This window comes from Gadus chalcogrammus, chromosome 6 (genome assembly GCF_026213295.1).
Source record: "Gadus chalcogrammus isolate NIFS_2021 chromosome 6, NIFS_Gcha_1.0, whole genome shotgun sequence".
Classification (NCBI taxonomy): domain Eukaryota; kingdom Metazoa; phylum Chordata; class Actinopteri; order Gadiformes; family Gadidae; genus Gadus; species Gadus chalcogrammus.
The window spans coordinates 16,675,617-16,701,277 of NC_079417.1; the positions used below are offsets into that span (position 1 = coordinate 16,675,617).

Here is a 25,661-nt window from a genome sequence, read left to right on the forward strand (position 1 = left end):
ATGGAGGAGGCCACAGTGCCCTGACGTCCAAATGATTGACATCATGTAATAAGTGTTTCAGGACAGTTGACTAACTCATTTTAATTTAAAACTAGGCTTCACTACAAACCAAATCGCATGTGTGCTTAGTACACATGATTGCGGTCATCCCATCGAGATATTGAGCTGGGATCACAGGTCTCTGTTGGATCTTTCTAATGGTTCATCTCTTAAATTGCTGGTGAAAGTCGGTTGTTCACTGAGATGCTCCGATGGGCAAAGTGCGGAGTTAATATCGTATTTAATCTGGTAGAATAAGACGTCAAGCTCCATCGTGAGGGCTGCACTGCCAACGTGCTAATGCGCAAAACGTCATCGATTAACCAGCTTCGAAACGCACATGGCCTGTATTTGAAAGGGGGGGCAAACTCCGTGTATCCTAATGCTATTGGCTATTAGTTTTTCTCAGTCGCTTTACAATTCTCGAATAAACATTTGCAAAACGGTACATGCATTTCTGAAAACAATTCTTACTAATAGCAAAACACCATGGATTACCTGCAAAAGCCAGGCTCTTGCTCTAAATCCTTAGTTCATCTCTCAAAAGTTAATATCTGAACATGTCAGTGCCATCCGAATGACGAGTCATTGTATGGATAAGAGTCAATTATTGTCGTGTCAATATAACGGTGTACGCTGAGGAATGTTCTTATGTAAACTATGGCTAAAGTTCTGAAGACAATTGTAAGAGATTGGACAAGATCACATTTACGCTTTGTACTGTAATTTGTTGACGGACCATGTCATTGCTAGAAATGTGAACATGTATAGGACAAATGTGGGAAAATGTACATGCATTGCTGTAGGAATTACAGCGCAGTCTTCCTACACCTCCGGTCGTTACTGTCTATTGGGCCACAAATTCTCATTCTCACGCAGCCTCACTCCTCTTCCTCTTCTCTCTGGCTGTTGATCCTAATTCCTTATCCTTCCATTGTCAGACAATGTAACATTGTGTTGTGCTCAAGCTATATCTACTTGCCAGTTTATGTTTCATGAGATGCACCTTTGAGCAATTTCATTAAACTGGTTGATCGTTGGTTGATCTAACTCTTCTCACAATTCACCCCTTTAGAGAAAGTCAAGATCACCTGGTTGCAAATTACCAATTCAGGACAGATTTAGAAAAAAAAAAGTCATGGAAATGTATAGAAATATGCTTGACATTGTGACAACTTGTTCAACCATTTTGCATGTAAAGACTTCTGTAATGAACTAATGCCTATATGTTGTGGGGGTGAGACTATTCAATAGAGACCGATTACAATACATTTTGATTAACATGACATAAGCAATTGATAATATAGGAAAGAGCAGAGAATTGTACATAATCATTTGCATGAATGTACCAAAGCATTCGCAACTTGTTCAAAGAAATGAGAAACTGATTTTCTGTTGTGCACAAGTGACACAATGATGTGAAGATTGAACAGGTAGTTTTGAGAATTTCAATTCGAATCTGAGAAATGTACCAAAGCGACTGAGAAAAACGAATAGGTATTCTTTTAACCGTATGCCTATATTGTAAAATAAAGTCCAATGTTTGATTCACGTCATCGGAGGCATTGGTCTGTCATCCCCTTCTGCCCCCTCCCTTATACTTTTCAGACTGGATGGGGGGATTTAGAACCAGCCTCCCTCCTATGGGCGGGGGTCCTAGGAGTTGAACCCATTACAGCAGGGTCATCTGAGGAGAACGCGACCCCCTAATGTGAAGGAATGGACCTCAGCCAGCTGACGTGCACCAAGGGGAGAACCAGCCGCTCTGTAACCTCGTCCCAAGTGCGATCTAAGGTCATGTGCTCCTTGTTGGTATCTGAAGATGCACTACTAAGGACTCTGGGCCACTGGGTTTCAGATCCAGTGATGGCGTATCAACTATTAAACGATGTGATAATCTATCAGTCTAGACTAGACCGCTGAGTCCCGAACACCTCAGGTGGGGGTCGGCTTTTGGCGCATTGCTTGAGATACCTTCTTTATGCCCCCAGTACGTGAGTTTGATCCAGACCATGTTGTGGTAAATGTGTTACAGCTTGATCCCCGCGTTGATTTACCATGATGTTCAGTTCGGGAGGCGCGCGCTGTAAAATAGGGAAGATAGGGTTCATTTCCTGCCCCTCTCGCGGGTGCTGATCCGGTAATGGGATGAGTCTCCGTCTGAGCTCGAGCAGGTCAACATATTCTGCGCGCGAGGCGCGAGCGACACGGGCTGAGCGAGACTGAAGTCATCCTGCATCAAGGAGCCGCGCGCTCACAGCGACACGGCGGGACCGCGCGTCGCGTGGTCGCGCCTAAGACTCGCAGAGGAAAGAAGCCGACGCGCATTGATGGGTGCGGATCCCCGACGGACCGCTCCAGACCCGCCTCAGACCCGACCCGCCAGACCCCTCGTCCGCGTGCTCCAGGCCGGCAATGCTCGCGCTGAAGGAAACGGCTTCTGTCGAGACATCCGGGAAAAGCGGCCACGCGCCGCGTGCGCAGTGCGTGGAGATCCGCGAGGACTCGGAGCTTCTTCATCTTGGAGCGCCTTCAGAGACCGCCTCGCCCCGGGTCATGGGCGCGTCGACGCGGCTCTCTGTCTTAACGTGTGGACGAGGCGTCAGGGAGCAGAGAGTGAGACCCGAGCGGGTATGATCCGTTAAGAGTTCAGACGAGTGGCCGCTATCCCCGCATCATGGCTGATCAGAGCAACATCCAGTCCGCCGCGTCCAAGAGCATCAGGCCCTTCAAGTCGAGCGAGGAGTACCTGTACGCCATGAAGGAGGACCTGGCGGAGTGGCTTAACACGCTGTACGACCTGGATCTCAGCGCGGACACCTTCGCAGACGGGCTGGACGGCGGCTGCGCGCTCTGCCGCCACGCCAACAACGTCAACCGCGCCGCGCTGGACTTCCAGCGGGAGCGGCCGGAGGCGGCGCGGCCCCTCAGGATGCCCAGCAAGGACGTCGTGTTTCAGTCCCGCAACGTGGTCTCCGGGTCGTTTGTGGCGCGGGACAACGTGTCCAACTTCATCACGTGGTGCCGACAGGAGCTGTGGATCAAGGACGTGTTGATGTTCGAGACCAACGACCTGGTGGAGCGATGCAACGAGAAGAACTTTGTGCTCTGCCTCCTGGAGGTGGCGCGGCGGGGGGCCAAGTTCGGCATGCTGGCCCCCATGCTGATCCAGCTCGAGGAGGAGATCGAGGAGGAGATCCGGGACCAGGAGACCCGGGCTCATCCCCGGGAGCCGGAGGAAGCCGGGGACCCTGGGCAGCAGAGCCCCCCGGCCCGGCGCTACAGCCAGAAGGAGGTCCCTAAGAGTTTGAGTTTGGAGGATGAAACTGATGAGGCGCAATTTGTGTGGCAGCAGAAAAGAGTTTTATTGGACATGAGGAACCTGGACGAGCTGGTGAGTAGCCGTCACTAAGAGTGTTATCACTTTGGCCGTCACGGCATCATACTCCAGCTTCATATGTACATAATGTCAGTGCTTAGTTAGGTGTTTACTAGGTTTCTCTAGCTGTGATAGCTCAGACTGAGCTTGTACCGCATAGCTGTCACTAGCAAAGCGGTCTCTTTCACATTGTTTGATTCTCCACCACCGGTAACCAGACCAGTATTCTCTACTGTCATGACACCAGTGCACCACTGGGACTCTGCCCACCAGCACATCATCGCTCACATACCAGAGGGGAAATCAATTTCAACCGAGCGACTCCACATCCTCCCCTGTGGTGGAATCTGAAGCAGCATCCATCCGTTTTCTGTTACACCGGGGGACTGGACCGAGGGGGGGGGGAGGGGTCTCTACCCCCCCGAAAAATTAGAGAAGAAGGAAAAATTAGAGAAGAAGGGTCACAAATAGCAGGCTGTAGAGAGGAGCCTACAGCCACACTGTCTCTGATGAGAGAGGAGTTCATCCTCTCTGGTGAGCTGAGAGTTCATCGTCTGCTGCGGATGAGAGGTGAAACAAAGCCCCCTTTCAGAAAATTATGTGTGTGTGTGTGTGTTGAGGGGGGGGGGGGCAGTCAGCAGTCAATCTCATGCTGTGGCAGCAACACTGATGATGTGATACAGTTCTGCTGGATCATCATGTTAGATGTGTGTTCTTGTCCTTTGTTATGCTCTGCCTTACCAAAGAACCCAACATAAAATAGGTATTTGGCACCTGAGCTCAGGGGCCGTTGAGGCCCTAATTTATACTTCCTGGGTTGGCTGTCTACCTGTGCTTAGAGAACCAATAACCTTCCAGAAGCCTCACAAACTGATCTATGATTGCATTTCAAATCTAAGTGGATGGGGGAAGTAGACAATCATTCCATGTTAGTGATCCAGTCCGTTAAGTGAAAAACTGTAGGGTAATCCTTGAATCATGGTATTCCCCTTGAGTTCTGAGTGAGCCTGGGCCCTTAGTTCAAAAGATGACCATCTCTAAAGAAACCTCTGTCGGCGTGCTGAGGGACATTCCCGCTGGTCAGCGATGATGCTGACTTTGAGAAAAAATGCTTGCTGATGGCATGCGTCACTCAGGACTTTATTCCTGCTGTCTCTCAAGACATCAGAATAGTGTTGTCCTGTGCAGAACTGTTGATTGTTTTAAAATAGTTTGAACAGAGATTGGTTTGGTTCTTCAAACACATTGTGTTCCCGTTTATCCTGCAGTACACAAGATAGTCATGAAGGTTAGCTTGGTCTTGAATTCAAACCACATTCTGAGTATATAGACTCATAGGACATGTCCCTGAGTTAATTCCAAATCGTTACATTTGTTTGTGTAATGTGGTTATTTAAATGAGCTCTGTGTAGTCGTTGAGGTGAGTCAGTGTTATAGTTAGGCTTATATCACTTACGTAAAATAGAGATTGACTCAAGGTTCGGTGGCAGAGCTCTCACATCCTCATCTCCTGGCCACAAAGTGTCACACTGAGCCGGATCTGCAACCGACATGTCCTCCTTTGAGGAAACTAAAGTCGCTGTCCTTGTTCCTATGATTCAGGTGTTGCCTTGTCTTGACCTGTGGTAATGGTCTTCTGCATCGTGCATCTAGAGACTTAGTCTCTAAAGTAAAAGCAAGTAACCCCTTGTAGTAGTAAATTATTGGCAGCAAAAACAACCTTATCTACCATTCATGCCACAATATGTGATGATAACGTCTTTTTTCATAAAAAATATAATATGGCAAGACTGGCCAAACAATACACTGCAATCCAGGGAATGTAAAAATGGAGTATCCTTTGTTATAGACAAAGGAAAGAATTTGGGGACAATGACATAACATAGTGAGGTGGGCCGGTGAACAAGTTCCTTACATTTTGTCGATGTTCAGTTGACCCAGTATGCGGAGAGTTCATAGGATCAATACGGCAACATTATTAAGGTCCTTGTGGCTGGTTGTAAGTTCTGACGGCCCTGGGGAAGCAGCAGCCACCAGAGAGGGGGGGGACCTGGTATGGGGCCCTGAGGGCTACAGGAGGGGACCTGGTATGGGGCCCAAGGGCCCCATTTTTTAATTTCCTTCATAAAAATGGCTATACATGCATGTAAATAGGTTATCACCCTGAGTGGGCATCAGACTCGGAGGCAACACAGAAAAGGGATTCTTAAGGCATTTCTTTTTCATCCATACACTGTAAACATTGCAGGAACAAACTAAAAGGGATTCAGGCTAGCCACATAACCTGTAAGACCCTCCGTGTCTCAACCAAAACCCAGTCTAGGATCAACCAAAAAAGCCAGAAAAGAAAAGAGTAAAGACAAAAAGGCAGCTTACCCTTTTACAGAACAATAGAATAAGGCAAATATCTAGACTCTGCAACAAGTCTCACACACTGAACTCTCACCAAACAGACTGACAATAAGGCTTCAGAGAGCAAGACTGATGCTGGCACACTTATAGCATGTTAGTCCTAAATGCTGATCAGCTCCAGGTAATCAGCTCTAATAATCACTCATAGAAAGCAAGTCATTGGCCAGCACTGTATCTTAATAGTATATAGTTAGTTTTATTCGCAATGACAATACATTTAGATATTAATGTATGAATCTATTAGCAACCCCCCAACGGTCCTGAAGTAAGCTCTAATGGAGGGCAGACCGGTAGTGTTCCACACCGGGTCAGTGGGGATTGTCTGGTGGGGTATTGTTACAGTTGTCTGCTCAGGGCTGAAGACACAGACAGATAGACCTGCATTAACCCTGGTGTTAATTCCATATCCCGATGCTTTTTATAGGAATTCCATAGCAGCTGGTCAATATCCATATGGCCTCCCCCGTGTTGATCCTTTGAAGAGAGTGCATTTCATCAAGCATGTCATGTTTTCACAACCTTCAGATTATGGCGTTGATCCTGTAAATTTGTGTGTATTCCCTGCAGCCAATGGAACATAATGGAACATGTCTTCTCCTCCTCTCATTGGTCGCTTTGATATTCTTCCCTTATCGACTCAGACTAGACCTTAGGGGCCGGTTGGCCTTTAAAAACTAGAAACCCACTATAACACAAACCAAAATGGAGGATACCCGCCGCATGCAAAGGCACCAAACATCTGTAGTTTAGATGTGTAGGCCTACATACACCTGTAGTTTAGATGTGTAGGCCTACATACACCTGTAGTTTAGATGTGTAGGCCTCCATACACCTGTAGTTTAGATGTGTAGGCCTCCATACACCAGTAGTTTAGATGTATAGGCCCCTCTATACACCTGTAGTTTAGATGTGTAGTCCTCCATACACCTGTAGTTTAGATGTGTAGGCCTGCATACACCTGTAGTTAAGATGTGTATGCCTCCATACACCTGTAGTTTAGATGTGTATGCCTCCATACACCTGTATTTTAGATGTGTATGCCTTAAGTTCATACATCTGTAGTTTAGCTGTGTAGGCCTCTATACACCTATAGTTAGGATGGGTAGGCCTCCATACACCTATAGTTAAGTACGTATCAATACACCTGTAGTTTAGATGCATTGGCACACACAGGTGCAGGCCGCCCGCTCTCTAAGGCTCTCCTGGTGCATGGAGAAGGGATGTGTGGCAGAGATGATTAGTGGCAGAAATGCATCCCATAGTTTTGGACTGGGAGGAGGAGGACCAGGCAGCACAGAGGGTTTGACAGTACAGCGATCAGACGGGAGCGGCTGACGGCGCGTCCCAACCATGATGATGAGTTTACAGTACGGCGTTCTCAGCTGTCATGGTGGAGGGAGTGGGAGAGAGGACACACACGTCAGCAGCCTGTATACGGACTGGCCTCATGCTCCGGGGGATGGACGCAAGGAAAGGGTGCGGGTTGAACGCCTGCAGGGCATTGCTGCGCTGTGCTCTAGCAGACTAGAATAGACGCTCCACTCACTGCGAAGGCAAGGGAGTGGGTGAGCCGGCTGGAGGGAGATCACAAGGGGAGAGAGAAGGAGAGACATTGGTAGTGGAAAGTAGGTCACCATGGCTTACATTGGGTCAGACTCCTGCGCTCTCCGTGAAGGGAGGTATTTCTGTGTGTGTATGATACTTTACACACACCTCCTCTAAATGAATTATTTTGGAGATTGAAATTCTATGGTTCTGCCAATTTAATGTGTCATGCAATACCCAGCCGGCACAGCAAAACAGCAGCAGAAGCACAGAGCAGGCCTCATTTCTCTGCACTTTCTATGCTGCAACATGAATGTAGAAAGAGAGAAACGTACCAGTGTGATGCATTGCTCTTCTGTGTATCAGGGGAATGCATTAACAGCAGCATGGTGATAAAGATGTGTTTTGTTGTGGGGGCATGGAAGTCCCCCACCCTTTCATCCCTCTCCCCACACTGGGACAGGCAGCAGTCCCTTCCATACATCCATCACATGTTAGCTTCTCTCTGTTGTCAGCATCTGGACCCCATCCATCCAGTTGCATCGTGCTTATCTTAATAGATAATAGATTCCCCATTCCACAATGCTCCTAATCCAATATTTGGGATGGAATCTCACTTAACTGAATACGCTGACTATACACATTCTTATTTTTACATCTTCTGGACAGAAGATACTATAGTGCTGCTAACGCGGTAATAAAGTTGATAGTATCACAGAAATGCATCTATTCATCTTTGGGGTTACACGGCATCCACACAAACCAAACTGGTGGCTGATGGATGTCTCCCAGTGGTCTCAGGTGTAGACCGTCGTGATGACATTGAGCCCCTCTGCAGACCATAATCACTCATAACCTTGAGTGGGGGACAGCTGTCCCAGTGTAATAAGGTGAAGAGAGTGTGCAAGCTGCTGAGCCATCGTACAAACCCAGCAGAGGGTCGTCGGACAGGAGGTCCACCCTTCAGTTCCGAGCGGATTGCTCAGTTATTCCAAGCCTACTGTCCTATATATCCCGAATATCCCGGAAAGCAATGACTTATTCAGTATGTTTCTATGTGTGACTCCCCCCTTGCTCTCCCTACATGTGTGTGACCCTGAGCCTCGAGCCATGTGGGTTGGATGAGTGAGGAATGTGTCTTTGGAATGGAGAATGACCCTGGAGCTGGTGTCTGCTGTGCTCGCTGCGTTCCCTTCAGATGGTCCTGGTCTGGTCCAGAATAGGCCAAGACTGTGTGGTAGGAGGCGCTGTGGCCCTCTGAGCCTTCAAGCAATGTCTCAAGGCTCTAAGTGCTGAAGAGTTAGCGCATTCCTCACTGCATTTCAATGCAGAGGAATGACCGTTATGACATGTATTGTCCTCTTCGTCTCAGGGAAGGTTTCTGTTTGGGCCATTAGCCCACTTGAATCGTTTCAGGGTCCCGGAGGGGCTTTGCATAATGGAAAGTCAACCTCTCAATTCACTCCCGGCCCCTGATGCTGTTGGGGAAGGAAGCAGATGAAGTATTCAGACTCACACGAACACGCTACAGCTCCACAAGAGATCATCTGACTGGCCTCGTCTGTACTCTGATAAGAATGGTCAACCCCTTCTCATGGTTGTGAGCTTTATCACTCCGGGTTCTGTAGTGCCGAGGCTTGGCGCTGTGTTCCCCGGTTCAGACGGAGGGTTTGTGTGAACGGTTGTTGAGCAGCAGGAGGTTGACCTGCTGGCCCTGTGTTCTGGTTTTCCTGGGAGTATCTTCCTCAGGGCTGGAGGCTGTGTCAGAAACAAACACACATCTCCACTTTATATGCATCTTTTTTTGTCAACGTTGCTGTTTGGCACGGGACAATAAAATTATATTAATTATTAAAGTAGTGCTTAAATCAGGTTCAAGGTACTGTTCAATAAAAGAATAATTGTTTTATGACATTGTATTTACTCATGAACCTGTTTTGTTGTATTTGTTTTATGTTTTTAGTTGTTGAACGTGTGTCACGCATATACTGTAGGCCTGTCCCTGAGCAAAGATCTCTTCTTTGTTTGCCTGAAGCTGCTACAGATGTAGAGAGAAAAAATAAATGGAGCATGCATTCCTGTGAGGTTACACCACTTGTTTTTTATTGTTCAGCTTTGGCAACATTCAACCTTTCGTACAGTCAAAAAACCAGATGAATGCACTGTTACACGTGTATCTTCCTCTAACCACCACGCCCCTATAAGGTTTATACACGTCTCTCCCCTGTATCTGCCCGCGTATCTCCCCCATGTTCCTTCAAGAGGCAGGAAGGGAGGGGTTGAGGCGATTACACCAACCCCCTTGGCTCTGTTGAGTCACTCCATCAAAGTCAACACTTACAGCTATGAGGTGCGGCCGTGACTATTGCAATGTAAACAAATCTATAGGCAAATTCTGTATGTAAATATATCTATCGCTGCCTCAGACCTGAAGGGAGTTTTCCAAGGCGTTCTCTGGGCTGTCTTTGGTGGGCTCAACCCCAAAACCCTGATCACACGACCACCAGAGCTCATCACAATCACTGTGTGAGGGGATTGGGTTATGAAATCACAGCGTGCCCCCATATCTCTCTCTCACTCTCTTTGTCTCTGTCTCTCTGCCTCTGCCTCTGTCTCCCTCTCTCTCCCTCTCTCTCTGCCTCTCTCGCTCTCTGCCTATCTCGCTCTCTCTGCCTCTCTCTCTCTCCCACTCTTTCTCTCTGCCTCTCTCTCTCTCTCTCTCCTACTCTCTCTCTGCCTCTCTATCTCTTTCTGCCTCACTATCTCTCCCTCGTCTCTCTCTCTCAAACATCTGCAGCAGCTCTCTCTCTCTGTGTAAATGTGTCCCATGTGACCAACATATTTTCCATAATTCATCCTCAAGTTTATTTTTTGCTGGCGTTCCAGTTTACTCCTGCATGTTTCCTGCCCTCCCTCCCTCTGTCCTCCCCTCCTCACAAGCCCTGCCTCATCACAAGCCCCTCCTCCTCAACAGCAGCGAGGCCGTTTCCAGCTCCAGCTATTTGTGGGTCATTCCATGTTATTGTGTCTCTGTGTCTGTGGCCAACCGGGCTCTTGCCTGTTGTGTACAGGCATGGGAAACGTACACTCTGGATAATGCTCCAGAGTTTAACCCTGGCGTGTCCTTGACTGGCTTTAATTATCTGGAGGTTTGGAAAGTGCTCTGTGTGTGTAATGCCTCGCACCTCACAGTGGGAGAGAAAAAAATGACCTCAGCTGAACACGTTGGTGTGTGTGTTCGGTATTCAGTGTGTGTGTGGGGTGTACGTATGTATGTGCGTATGTGCATGTGTTCAATGTGTTTATATGTGTGCGTGTACATATGATTTTGTGTGCGTGTTCGTGTGTACGTGTGTGGGAGTGGGTGGGTGTATATACATGTGTGTGTTTAAAAAAAACAGCAAAGCAAACGGTCCAGTTCAAATGGGAAGGAAGGCTAATACTGTGTGTGTGTGTGTGTGTTTGTGTGTCTGTTGCCACGGTGATATTTCCATTAAGTCACTGGCTGGGTTTTTTCCAATATCTGAAGAGAAGCTGGGAAGGTTGAGCAGAGAAAAAAAAGCAAAGGAGAAGAAAAAGAGAAGGAAAGAGCAGAGGAATGGACCCGGCCAGTGGAAAATAGATGTACCTGTTGAAGTCCTGTTGTTTATTACGAGTTATATTGTTAGGTCTGAATGGTTGAAGGCCCTCCTTTGACAGTTTCATAATAATGGAAGGAAGATGTGGATAGGTTAGGTGTGGGGGTAGAAAGGTTAGAGACGGTTAGGGTTAGAGAGGGTTAGTTAGAGAGGGTTAGGGTTAGAGAGGGTTAGGGTTAGAGAGGGTTAGGATTAGATTGGGTTAGAGAGGGTTAGGTTTAGAGAGGGTTAGGATTAGATTGGGTTAGAGTTAGAGAGGGTTAGGTTTAGAGAGGGTTAGGATTAGATTGGGTTAGAGTTAGAGAGGGTTAGGTTTAGAGAGGGTTAGGATTAGATTGGGTTAGAGTTAGAGAGGGTTAGGATTAGATTGGGTTAGAGTTAGAGAGGGTTAGGTTTAGATTGGGTTAGAGTTAGAGAGGGTTAGGTTTAGAGAGGTTTAGGATTAGATTGGGTTAGAGTTAGAGAGGGTTAGGATTAGATTGGGTTAGAGTTAGAGAGGGTTAGGTTTAGAGAGGGTTAGGATTAGATTGGGTTAGAGTTAGAGAGGGTTAGGTTTAGAGAGGGTTAGGCATTAGGGTTAGAGAGGGTTAAGGTTAGAGAGGGCCAGAGAGCTAACATGATAAGGCTTGGCCCTACTTCTGCCCTCCCCTTTAATTAGCATGGAAAATAAAGACGGGTGCTATTCACAGCAAATAACAAGGTGCTGCCCTAATCTCTCAGATACACAATCATCTAAGCATTGCGGGCACACACACACATAGATAAACACACACATGGATTAACTCAGACACACACAGAAAAGCATGCATCCCCACATGAAGCCTACATGCATACACACACCGCTCACACACCTGGTTCGAGGTCAGCCCTCTGTGTTGCTGGTGGGCGAGGCCACACCAGTTGGCATCCTCAAAGTTCATGGATTCTCTGGCATTGAACAACATGCATTCCGGACCTCCAGCAATCCTCCCAGATTTGATGGCAGAATAACTAGTCTTCAAGGTTCTGACACCTCCTTCTGGGGCAGCAGTTTCTTCACTTGGTTTTCTTATTACCACTAAGAATTGATAGCTTAACCACAAACCCTTGGCAATATCGGGCAAATCAAATGGTTAGATGGAGGGTTAGGGACAGGGCACTGGAGCACTAAAACATGTCTTTGTGGGTTTAACTGAGCCTTTCATACAAACATTAGAAGACTTGTCTTCTCCTTCCACGAGCGCGCTTGTCCGTTGTGGGTCCTTCCCTACAAGTGTGTGCACGCCTTCGTGTAAGAGGACAGTCATATGGGAGAAATCCATCATACAAGCCCAGAGCCTGGCAACCCATGTGACAGGGGAGGCTGTTCTCACCCTGCCCTGTAGTTGTGTCTGACTCGTCTCCCTAATAAGCACCTCTGCCACGCCCGTCTCCCCTCCCTACCTGACCGCAGCCTCCAGCAAACACCGGCTCTGACTCGCTCAACTCCAAACCCATGTGGCACCACAGACCTGCTGATGTCACCAGCCTGCTCGCCCAGTGCTCTCTCTCTCTCTCTCTCTCTCTCTCTCTCTCTCTCTCTCTCTCTCTCTCTCTCTCTCTCTCTCTCTCTCTCTCTCTCTCTCTCTCTCTCTCTCTCTCTCTCTCTCTCTCTCTCTCTCTCTCTCTCTCTCTCTCTCTCTCTCTCTCTCTCTCTCTCTCTCGTTTATTCTTTCTCGTCTCACATAAACATACAACCACACACATGTTTAACTTAATAGTTCTCTACCGCCTCACACCCTCTCTGACCCATAAAAGTACAGGAAGATAGTGTATGTGTGTTTGATTGTGTGCGTGTGTTTGTGAGAGAGTACGTTTGTGTGTAAGAATGTGTGTGGGTCTACTGTCCATATATAAAGTATATGTAATCGGTGACTAAGCAACCCCTCCGGTTAAATGTTCCTCCTGTGCTCCCCTCACACCGTTCCATTAACTGGACCCACAAACAGGAAGTGATGCAATGCTTTGTCTGCTGAGTTTGAACAGAGAGGCGTCATAGTGTTTAATCAAGGAGCTATTTGGAAGAGAGCCCTCCGCAGGATGATGACTCACAGAAAGACTGGTCCAAAGTCACCACCTAGTGAGACAACCCCCATGGCTCACAGACAGGGCATTCATTGAAATATTGACACAGAGGCAGAGGGACTTTCTGTCACTGATATGTGACTAATAACCATTATCTATGGGTTATTCACACATAGCTCCCACCAGGGGAAGATATAATATGCAATGAGGGACAGGGAAGGTTCAGGGACAGACCCTTTTGTTATTGTGGAATCCATGTCTTCCACCGAGCTGCTGTACGTGTAGACGCTGATGTTTGTTGTTGTTGTTGTTGTTGTTGTTGTTGTCTGCAGGTGCGTGAGATCCTGGGCCGCTGCTCCTGCCCCGGTCAGTTCCCCATGACCAAGGTGTCGGAGGGGAAGTACAAAGTTGGAGACTCCAGCGCCTTGATCTTCATCAGGGTAATAAGCTCTCCCTTTGATGAACAAAAAGATATTGCAAATCTGGTGATCATCAGGTGATCGATGCCCTGACAGCAATACATCCAACGTTGGCAACAAAGTGTTGGCATTACATGTTAATGCAAGAAGAACATAAAGCGGTAATTAAAGGGTAATCCAAACTCTGAATCCGTCTGCAGGGATAGCCCCATCTAAAGGTCTTAGTTGGCATGGTTATTCCATGGGTGCAGCCCGTCCAGCTGTTTCTGGTTAGTGTCGTCACTTTCCATATTTTGCTCAGTATTCATTGGAGCCAATAAGAAATGAAGTGTGATTGATGAAACACAGTGTACCATAGACGGGGCTTTCCCTGGCGTGGGAATCATGATGGTCTGATGGCTTTCATTCTGGTGTGCTTGGATCGGAACCGTTGGCCTTTTCAATACAAACAAAACCGTTTCCTTTGCCTCCTTGGATTTGCAATTTGCATGAATCTCCCCTCCTACATATATCCCCAAACACAACGTAGGGCATTGGGTAATTTCCTGACACAGTCTTATCTTGGTCACAGCCTGCTTGAACCACACCTTAGTTTGAGCCCCATGTGGGTTGCTGCTGGACCCATCAGCCCCTGCAGGAAGTTGGGGTAGATGCCGGGATTGATTCCGTGTTCAGTTTCCCCATGATAACCACGAGGAGTTAATGGAGTCTCTGGGTCTCATTCCAAACGCTCTGCCTTCACCGAACCGCTCTGGCTGGAGGTCGATAATTGTTGTCAATATTTTCCCCTCATTTTACGGTTTTGCATTTTCAAGAAAATCGGGTGCACAATGGCATTTTTTCATTTGTATAAAAAAAGAAATATCCTCAAATTGTGAAAGACATATAATATAATATATTTACTCACTTAATACATGTCAATGTATTGCTGCCCCATAAGCATAAATCATTTATTTTGGGAAGACAATCTTTGAATGTGCATGTTTGCACAGTTCAACCTTTGAATACGCATCAAAGTGTGTGTGTGTGTGTGTGTGTGTGTGTGTGTGTGTGTGTGTGTGTGTGTGTGTGTGTGTGTGTGTGTGTGTGTGTGTGTGTGTGTGTGTGTGTGTGTGTGTGTGTGTGTGTGTGTGTTTGGGTGTGTCTGCATGCCTCTGCATGCATGTTTATGAATGTCTTCATATCTGTTAATCTGTCTTCATATGTCTGACTCCAGAGGTGGACAGTAGCAAAGTACAAATACTTTGTTTTCAGGTATCTGTACTATTATTGAGTATTTATTTTTCCTGACTGCTGTTTTATTTTACTCCCTACATTCAATACAAATATCTGTACTTTCTACTTATTACAGATCAAGAAATGCCTGTTGATTGAGTTGTAATGCATTTTAGCGGAATTATCCCCTCAAAATTTGCATCACGGTGCGCCTTCCCAACGGGATGGGACAAGAACACGTAGAAAGACGGTCCCTCGGTTTATCTCCCTGTCTGTTTGTCTGTCCGTCCGTCCGTCTGTTTTTCTGTCTGTCTGTCCCTGTCGGTGCTTGGGTGTATCCTCTGTGTAAGGTTACTCTCCTTCCTGCCAGTGGCCTCCCCTGATGGATGATCTGAGGGTGATTAAGTGTGTTCCGAGCAGCCTCTAGTGCAGGCAACAACACGTGTCCCTCGTTTAGCAGGGGGGGAGGAAGCCTGGAGCCTCCATCGCTGCCAAACAGCTTTAATTCAGCTGCCAAGTCCCAGAGAGCTGGTCGAGGCTGGAGCAGAGTGGGGTTATATGGTTAGGGGGTTAGGTTTACGGGGTTAGGGTTATAGGTTAGGGTTATGGGGTTAGGGTTATGAGTTTAGGGTTATAGGGTTAGGGTTGGGGTTATAGAGTTGGAGTTATGGGGTTAGGTTTATGGGGTTATGGTTATAGGGTTAGGTTTATGGGGTCATAGGGTTATGGGGTTATAGGATTAGGGTTTTGGGGTAAGGGTTTTTGGGCTTTAGGGACGTGGCAGGGCGGTTGATTGTTATCGTAATGTGAGCTGCACAATTTATGGTTCCATGATATAATATCTATATGTTATTATATAATAATTGAAAAAACAAAAAAATTAAATCTGGAAATGAGGGCATATATGTCCTTTTAGGGTTTATCTTTGGTAATAACAAACAAAAGAATGACCTTAATTAGAAAGGACAAATGGTATTTAAATTAAAAAAGAGATGCAAGTTATATATATATATATATATATATATATATATATATATATATATATATATAACTTTATATGATATCATAAATAATATGTATTTCATTGATTTGAATTTTGTTGTATGTCTACCCCGTTTTGAGTTCAAATCTCATCTGTGGGCCGTTGCCTTGGAAACTGGGATGGGATGTCTCCAGTTGTGAGGGCAGGACGCCCTGGGAGCGGATTGGATGTCATTATTATTGCTAGCGCACAAAACCCTCATAATTCCTCCAGCTTGATCAGGCATCCCAGAGCTGATATCAGCCTCACCACACGCCCTATTTCAGAGGATAGGAAGGAAAGGCCTAACACCGTCTGGGCCTGGGATCCATCCCCTCCCCTCTGATTCTGGGGTCCATCCCCTCCCCTCTGATTCTAGGGTCCATCCCCTCCCGTCTGATTCTGGGGTCCATCCCCTCCCCTCTGATCCTGGGGTCCATCCCCTCCCCTCTGATTCTGGGGTCCATCCCCTCCCCTCTGATTCTGGGGTCCATCCCCTCCCGTCTGATTCTGGGGTCCATCCCCTCCCCTCTGATCCTGGGGTCCATCCCCTCCCCTCCGATCCTGGGGTCCATCCCCTCCCCTCTGATCCTGGGGTCCATCCCCTCCCGTCCGGGGGGAGGGAACGGACGCCATGTGGGTCATGGGGGCCGGTGTCCTGGCCTCATGGCCTTAGCTAGGACCGACCTCATAGCATATGATATCATAGCACCACAATGCTAAGTTATACAACCACCCCCGGGTGATGGGGGAGGAGGGAAGAGGGAGGGGGAGTAACAGAGGAGGGGAGGGGGTACTGCTAATCCAGCCCTGTTCCTCTGACCACAGGGAGAGAGAGAGCGAGAGAGGCGTCAGAGCCTTTCAACCACCTCCACTGCTCTTCATTATTCCTCCCTGTCTCCTTTAAAAGTGTTGGCATGGCGATGAGCGGCCTCATAATGGCCCAGCTGGGGGGAGGGAGAGCCGAGCAGAGTGTGTGGGTGGGTGGTGATGCGTGGGAGGGGAGGTACAGGGCATTGGGTTAGGGGGAGCCTCTAATGGGACTGTTACGTAACACTGTGGACATGGGGGTGCTCAGGGGGGCCTGGCATGCGGTCCCACTTTAAGATTTGCATGTCTATTAACCGCTGTGTGTGTGGTATTTGTATTTTTCGAGGTGAAGCATCTGGTTAAAGCACTTCTTTATGAGTTGTGTTTGTGTGTATGTGAGGGGGTTGTGTGTTTGCGTGTGTGTTTGCATGTGTGTGTGTGGGCATTGTGTGGGTGTGGGTGTGTGTGTGAGTGTGTGTGTGTGTGTGTGTGTGGGGGGGTTTATGTCTGTGTGGGTTTTGATTATCTGTGTGTCTGTGTATGTGGGTTGTGTGATGGTGTGTGTGTGTGTGTTTGATCCGAGTCTGTGTTCCTCGTCTCCTCAGGTCCTCCGTACCCATGTGATGGTGCGCGTGGGGGGGGGCTGGGACACCTTGGAGCACTATCTGGACAAGCATGATCCCTGCCGCTGCGCTGCCTTTGGTGAGGTCACTTCCTGTTTCCTGTAAACTAACTATTTAAAGAACTTACTCACTGTTCCTGTGTAGGGTTGGAGCTGAACCTCAGACCTAAATCCTACATCCTAAATATTACGTAATATATCATTATATATGTGAATTTGTATCTTTGAATGATACATATTTGGTTCTTACAAAGGTAGTGGCCTGTATTATGTCAAATTAGAATATTTGCTTGTTGAATTCACCTTTATTAATAATGCCAGTGAATAATTAAGTTCCCAAAGTCTTTGTACCTTAGCTTTGATAGCAACTATAGTGCACCCAATGAAACGACTAAGAGCAGCGGCTGTAGCTGGTCCTACCAGACTGGAGAGGCAGCTGTGATCCAGGCCCCTGGCCTTCAAAGGCTCCACACCGAAGCCAAACTCAAATCATCACAGGCTGTGTGTGCAGGCAGCTGACATTAGGTCATGCTTCAAGCTAACACTGCTCATTAAGAGAAACGCACAGAAACCACACACTGCACAGAGCGGATCCAGCTCTGATCTGCAGCTGCTGCGTACTGAATGATGATCAATGATCAATGCTCATCTTTGAGGAGAATTATACAGTATATATATCAATATTCCTATGAATATTATTGAAATACCAAATATAGGACAGCTGCACATTGATCCCTTCAGAGATGGATTGACAGCCCTAGTGATGGCAATGACATCATGCCTGTCTTCCAGGACTTGATGACGGCATCAAAATAGCCAGTAGGAAATTGGCTGAAACTGTCTTTTCTGGTTTCTGTAAACCTATAGAGCCCAACCTGCCTATCACCTACCAATGCCTTCAATCCTATCTCTGCTCATTGTGCCCCTGCTGGTGCTAGCTCACCGCTACCACCAGGCTAAGGCCAGCAACCAGGGCCAGGGAGGCCACAGCAAGTCCTCCAGCGCCCACTCCTCTCGCTCGACCAGCCCGGGGCCTCACTGGCGCAGCGACGCTCCTCACAAGACCCCTGACCGACGGACCCTGGAGACCCCCTCCGCCTCGTGTTCCTCCGGCCGGCAGGGCCGCTCCCACCCGGCCCTCATCGCCCCCGGCAACGAGCCGGACCCCGGCGCCGGGCGGCCCCTGCTGCCCCGGCCGCCCAGGGACCGCTCAGAGCCGCGCCAGTTCAACCCCCTCAGGTGAGCCTCGCTCAGGCTGTGGATGTGGCATGGTAGCATGAGCCATAGCGTCATGAGGGAGTCATTAGGCTACAGGGTCACTGTGAAGGAACATTAAGGCACCGACAGGAAATGGTTTATTTTATGGATAGTTCAGTATAGTTGATGGGTTAACGGAGCTTTTGGCGGGATGCAAGAAGCTTTTGGACAATGGCTTGTGAGTTAAGATAACCTTTGCAATCATACAATCACACACAGTTTATACAAAGGCCAGGAAGCCGCAGATTATAGTTGAGAAGATTTATATAATCTCAGGTGACACTGTCCCGTCAAATAGCTGGACACAACACCCTCTGGCTCCCCCTAGCGGCTAAAACTAAATTATTTTTTTATATTCATCTCTTGAGTTGCCCTCAGTGCCCTCTCCCCTGCTATGTCCTCTGGCGCCTGTTCTCTAGAACCTCCTCTCCACTCCCTCTTCTCCTCTCTGAGTTTGTTGAGTTAATTACATTAATGGCTCAGAGAGCGGTTAATCAAGCCTTTGTTCCCAGTGATCTCTCCACGGCACACACTCGTTGACTGAATGAATGTGAGGCCGATGGGGGGATGGAAAGTGGCTCTGTGTTTGTTTGGCTCCAGATTCCTGACAAAGTGGGATTGTTTTGTGGGCACTGGCATGTCATGGCCAGCAGAACGCCCTCCCTTTTGGATACATGCAGATCATTAGAGCTGGCCCTGTTTCCTATAAGCCAACGTTGGGTGAGTCACATACCTTCCTGATACGTCAGTGCGTGGAGCCGCCATTGTTAAACACAGTTTGGGGCCTTGGGTTGGTTTACTTTGGCCCCTGGCCCAGGCGGTGCTCGGTTGAGTGATGTCTGAGTCCAGACGTAAGGGGAGCAGGGCTTTGGGGCGGGGCTTTCCCTCAAAGTTCCCCAGACTCCATAAAGCAGATTATCTGACCGCCAGACTAAGCAGGTCAACAGGTGGGATTCAAGATAAGTGAAACAAACGAGAACAACCATACTTTTTTCATTTATCTTGGCCCCTTGCCTTTTTCTAAAGGAATGGCTACTCCGATTACATTTTAGTTTCCTCTGAGTTTTATCGGTAGTCTGTTTTTAAATTGCTACGTGGTGGGATTTAAAACCTAGTCATGAATCGTCTCCTTCTCCTTCTTCTTCTTATCTAATTATTAGTGGTGGTTGTAGTAGAAGCAGCTTTATTACACAAACTGCATGAATAGAGCTGGGTAAAAAAATCGATTTAATCGATTTTGGATAGACTTTGGATAGACTGCAATATCGATTTAAGGCATGAGATCTTTTTTTTTTTTTTTTACCATTATTATTATTTTTGAACTTTATTAAACAATGCCTTAATGCAATTTGCAGTGATGGAATGTTGTAGTTCTAGTACACTTTCACTTGCAATTCCTTTCTAATCGCATAAAAAGGAGACAGTTTTGTTTACAGCTCAAGTTTAAACCGTATAATTTACAAGTTTGCACTTAAAACCTGTTTAAAACTAAAGTACATTTGTATTTTGTAACACAGTTGAGCCATTTTCATTATTTAAGAGCAGATTGAATCGAATCGAATCGTGATTAATCGATTCAGAACCTTATGAATCGAAATCAAATCGATTTAGGAAATTGCCCACGATACCCAGACCTAGGCATGATTCCATGTCTTGATACACGGTCCCTTACTGAAGAATAAAGCAATGATTTAGTTTAGGCTTGAGGAGACTAGCAGTTGATGACAACATTGCAGTTCTTTGTTGGTTGTTGGAAAAGAACTGCGGTTGGAGTGATCTCCTTGGAGATCACATGTCCAAGGGGAAACCAGGTAGTCCCCGAGGTCAGCGGTAAAGGTCCACCTCAGAGGTCAGCAGTAGAGGTCCACCTCAGAGGTCATATATATAGTGTATATTAATTATGTTGTCTCTTTTCTCCTCTCCCTCTTTCAGGAACAGGGAGACCATGTTGCCCCTGACAAGGCGTCTCTCAGGAGACAGTGACTCCTCGACCACCTCATCGAAGGGAGGAGGCGGTGGATGTGGAGGAGGTGCCAGGAGGAGCTTGACAAACTCCTCCCGGCGCTCCGGTGACGAGGTGGTCCTGCTCGTCAACCGGAAGGAGGGGAAACATGTGATCGAGAGGCCCGGAGGCGGAGCAGCCTCCGCCCCGGGCCAGCGCCGCCCGATGCCCCGCGCACGCAGCCAGTCCCGGGAACGCCCCGCCCCCACCTCCATCCTCAAACCCATCCCCCCGCAGGGACCCTCTGACGGGCCCCGGAACCCCCGCACAGAGAGGGGCCGCTCTCTGGCCAATGAGGTCCCGCGTAGACTTCAAGCTGCTCGCTCCCAAAGCCAGGGAAAACTCCCCACCCACAGCCGTATGAGCGACGCCAGCCCCGGGCCGCACCATAGAGACCCCCAGCCCCCCCTCTCAGAGAGGAGGGAGGCCAGACAAGTGCCCCCTTCAACCCCTAGGATAGTGGGAGGCTTCGCCAAGAGACAGTCTTCCTCATGTTCCAACTCCCCAGTTAAAGGCCTCCAGAGCAGCAGCAGCAGCAGTAGCCCCAGCAAGAAGACCACCGTGACCCCCAGACCCCCGGCCCCCCGCTCGCCCTCCATGGGCAGAACCCGCCTCCTGCCGCCGGTGTCATCCGGAGGCCGGCGCTCTCCCCACCCCTCCCCCCGCCACTCCCATCATCATAATCCTCCTCGCTCCCCCAGGTCCGGACATGTCCCAGACACCGCCGGTCGAGGCCCGCCCCCCCACAGGGGTTGGTCGGGGGCCGAGGAGGTCGAGGAGGACGGACCGGGCTGTGGCATCCAGATGCTGCCCGCTCTGGACCCCCAGAAGGAGCAGGACTTGTACCGCAGCTTTGAGGCCGAGTTCCTCGCCAACACCCAGCGGGGCAGAGGAGCGCCCAGCCGAGGGTCCAACGGAGTCCCTGTCCCCAAGCAGCCACAGCGGGGAGCCGGGGCACTTTCTGTACCGGCAGCGGCCGACCCCAACGTCACTGACTCTGCCTATTCTTCTTCAAACTCCTCGACGTCCTCCCTGAATGTTGGCGCTAAAATGGGAGCTCTGCCGGACCTGAGGGAATCAAAGAGGCCCATCCCCCATCACCTCCACCTGGAGGAGCTCTCCGGCCCACCGCACCGCCAGACCCCCGGAGGACTACAGAACGGGAGGCCGGGCGAGCTGGAGCGCTGGGGGGAGCGTGAAGGGACCCTGAAGAAGCTCCCGGCTATCTCCGGCTCTGTGGAGGAGAGGGAGGCCATGCCTTCGTCTCTGGCTGGCCTTGGAGACACAGAACCAACCACATCGCCCAATCAGATCCCCCCGTTACCGACTTTCAATTGTAGGAAGCTGAACGGAGACTCGGGGGGCTGTCCCTCAGGGGAGGTGCTGAGCGACCATCAGAGACCCCCTCGATGGGGCTCAGGCCCCGAGGGAGACATCCCTCTACCGGAACAACAACCAAACCTGCCGTACGACATGGAGGACGGTGAGCAGGAACACCAGGGTCTCCCTGGCCCGGAGGAATGCCCTTCTCCAGTGGCCCTGCCCACATCTGAAGACTGCTCCTACCAGGACTCTTCCAGTGAGAACTCCTCCATGTGCTTCAGCCTGAGCGAGTCCCACTCAGAGTCATCTCCTCCCCCCTCGGCCCTGACTAACGGGAACAGCGACGGTGGGGTGGTCCTGCGACCGAAGAAAGGGCAGAAGAAGAGCGACCGGGTCCCCTCCATCTACAAGCTCAAGCTGCGGCCCCGGATACGGCCTCGAACCGACAACAGGCCCGACAACAGTCCGTCCCGCATCCCCACGCCCGTGAGCTACAGAGACCTACAGACTCAGAGGGCCCTCACCCCTCACAGCACACCGCCGGGGTCTCCGCAGATCGCCCGCTCCAACGGGAGATCCCTCTCGCACAAGGCCAACATGAACGACCCCCACTCCCACTCGTCCAATCAGCAGTTCCCCTTCCCTGCACAGCCAGGGGCTGTGGACGCTGAGGCCTGGATGTAGCTCACGATTGTGATATTCGAGGGGATGTTCTCCTCATGCTTACTACTGTGTGAAGACCACAACTGGAGAGTGACTGGACTTTCGGCTGCTGTTGTTATTGCAGGTTTTCTGTTTCTTTTTGTCCCCGTTGAGATGACCCCTGATCATAATGGGGATAATATTTCTTGCATTCAAGCCAAATTATTTATTACCAAAGTAATGATTTGTGAAGTTTGATTTACATTCATTTAAAATGTTTTAACGTGTATGGAGAAGGTTTCGCGAACTTCAAGGTACTGCACCTACATCCCTCATCCACAGTAATCAGAGGGATTTGTGTCCGATTAATTGGTTGGAAAGAGTGATTGAGGTAGAGAGACAGAGGAGTGAAATAGAGAGAAAAAAGAGAGAGAGCAAGACTGATACTGACAGAAAGAGCATATGCAATAACGTATGCCTTACTAAGGGGCATGGTTACATTACATGCCAGGGACTCAGAACATAACCCACAGGCATTTCAGCCCTTGGAATACAATTAAGCGCAATGGCTCCCTCTTGTGGTTTGCTACAATATCTATTCTTGCCGTCATAATCAAAATACTGGTCATTAAGCATTCAAGGCTGACATTCCACAACATAAAAAAGGTATAACATACTAGTCACCTGTATCTTCATCATCTTTCAGACTTAGTACACTATATATCACATGTACAGGCCAACCAACTTCTGTACATTTTATCTATTTTCACTGTCACTTGCTCACGGCTTCTCACAGTCTTAGTAATCCAAATAGGCATTTTGCTTCTAGGTTTTTAGGTTGCTGCAGTAAAACACAGTTTAAAAGATGTCCAATGCACCCTACCCGTGGATGGTAGATATGTGTTTAGTATGTCACTGAAAAGATAATGCTCTTTAACTTGACTGTACATGTGTGAACAGCTGTTTAATGAATGTGTAAATATATGTGCAAAGTGTAGCTCACAGAATGTTGTGGGTACTGTGTACATAACTTCAACATACATAATGTACATATTTATGATATACAGTCGCTGCCTTAGCTATGCAATGTTGGTGTTGAAAATGCCTTGACAATTCCCCTTGCCTTAAGACATTCTAGCAATTTTTTTTTTTCTCCAATATTGAGATCTTTGCCATTTTTACTTAAAATGACATGCATCCCATTTAATTCTGATTGTGGAATGAATTAGTAAATAGATTTTCAGTTTGTAATGATCAACATACACATTTGTTGTAATCACTGAATTCCATCTAATCTGTCCCTTAAGATGAGTTATCAGTTTGCAAATAATAATAATACTTGAGAGGAAAGGTTATTTTTTGATGATTTTTTTAATGAGGACCATATTTGCATAATGACATGGGTGTGGAAGTTGCGTTATTAACAGGTTTAGGATCTAGGACATGTCTTTGCAGGTCGAAAGGTGGGAATTGCATTGTAAGGCTTATTTGGAAGGTCATACCTTCAAAATAATCTAACTTTTTATCTTTTTAAAGAGCTGCATGCATTTCTTTCATATTTTATAAAGCTTTTCAAATGACTATGATGTAAAATTGTTAAATAGATAAAATTGCTCCATCAAATGTTAGCAAACCATATGACACGTTTTGGAGACAATTTGAAAACAAACGATGAAACGGAGCCGGACAGCAAATCTAAAGGGGGAAAGTTACCATGTGTTCTCATGTAAATATTATTTAAATAATAATCAGGTTATAACTTCAGAAAAGAGTGGGGATGTTGTGTTGATCTTATTTATTTATTTATGAAAGGATATAGCATCATGAGTATGTTTGGAGTGTTGTAAGTATGTAAGAGAAGGAAGGTCTAATATGTGTCTACTGTATACAATCCAAAGGATGGCTGGTTGCCACAACAACAAATGGTGGATTCATTCGGCAAACAGGCATGTTTGCACTACTTAGATTGTTCAAAGACATGTTCTTTTGACTGTTTCGACAGCAGCTTCTTCAAATACCAAGTTGAGTTGACGCTCATCACTGTCCCAAACCCAGGATCCCAATATGGAATTATATTACATGCAAACATCTAAACTTTCAAAATGGCTTTCAATGTTGAATTGGCTCAAGCTAAATTATTTGTTCAGAAAACCCCTTGAGTGAATTCATCTTGCTTACCCACTTGTGGTCCTTCTCACTATTTCCCTAAAGGTCTTAAAAAAAAAAAGAATGTTCCTGGCCAACATGAAAAGTAATTTTTTTTTTTGCTATAATCTTTATCTTCTCTAAAACATTGGTTCAATGTATTAAGTGCTTGACATTGTGATATTTGTATGCATTAAATAGCAATACTGCAATAGCATTGTTTTCAAGATGCTGTCAAGATGAAATGGTGTTAAGTTGTAATAAATATTTTCCTCTGAAATGCAATTCATTAGTCTGATTAATGAAATGTATTGTGCCATTCTTCGATAACACCATGTTTTCCTCTTGTATTGGGGTGATTACAGGCCTATTTTTAGCTCATGAGCGGCTAAACACAATATAGTTTCAACACAGAGCTCTCTGTATTAAATTAGCTTTTCTGACTGTAGTTGATCTCAAAATAATACATGGCGAACTATCATACACCTTTATAGCTATTGCAGAGTTCTTCAAGGAAAGTGATCGAATCCAAAGGAATAGCTTTAAAGAGACTTTATTTGTATAAAGTATTTTCGGTATGGTAAACTGATACTCTGAAGCAAAGAGAGATTGAAGATGTATTCTAAGCACGTGCGAGTATTCTCCTAGCTGATCAAAAACATAAACCCATCTATGTCTAATTGCTGCCGAGAGAGTTCTGAGGACAATGTGGATCTGTAGGCTGCTATGGTCTGATCAGCGCGGTCCGGAAGTAGTGGGGGGAGCCGATGTGAGATAACCCTCTGCTTTTCTCACCTGGTCTGTGGTGCTGCCTTCTGTGGCTAAAGTATTTATTACAGCCTTCAGTAAGGTCTTGCTCCCCTTGTGGCTATGTATGGTATTTACAGCTTATATGTTTGGTCCTGCTTCATTGGGTCTATGTGTGGGTAGTTTAGATTCTTAAAATACGTAGCACTATCATACACCTTTATTATTGGATTATTGCACAGCAATGAACCTAGGATGGACTCTGACCGCCCCTCTATCTCGGGATGGATCTGTGAAATCCAGGTGTGGTGAAGCTCAGAAGAACTCCAGGTGTGCTGAAGTTCCGATGGACTCCAGGTGTGGTGAAGCTCAGATAGACTCCAGGTGTGAATGAAGCCCAGA

General features: G+C 47.4%; 1 protein-coding gene across 1 annotated transcript; it reads left to right on the forward strand.

Annotated features, from left to right (window-relative positions):
• Positions 1-557: 557 nt before the first annotated feature.
• gas2l1 (growth arrest-specific 2 like 1) lies at positions 558-25,451 on the forward strand. The gene is made up of 5 exons (XM_056593188.1): positions 558-3,433; positions 13,389-13,496; positions 17,127-17,223; positions 18,082-18,382; positions 20,333-25,451. The coding sequence occupies exons 1-5, from the start codon at positions 2,717-2,719 to the stop codon at positions 22,407-22,409; spliced, it is 3,300 nt and encodes a 1,099-aa protein (XP_056449163.1). The 5' UTR covers positions 558-2,716; the 3' UTR covers positions 22,410-25,451.
• Positions 25,452-25,661: the final 210 nt, after the last annotated feature.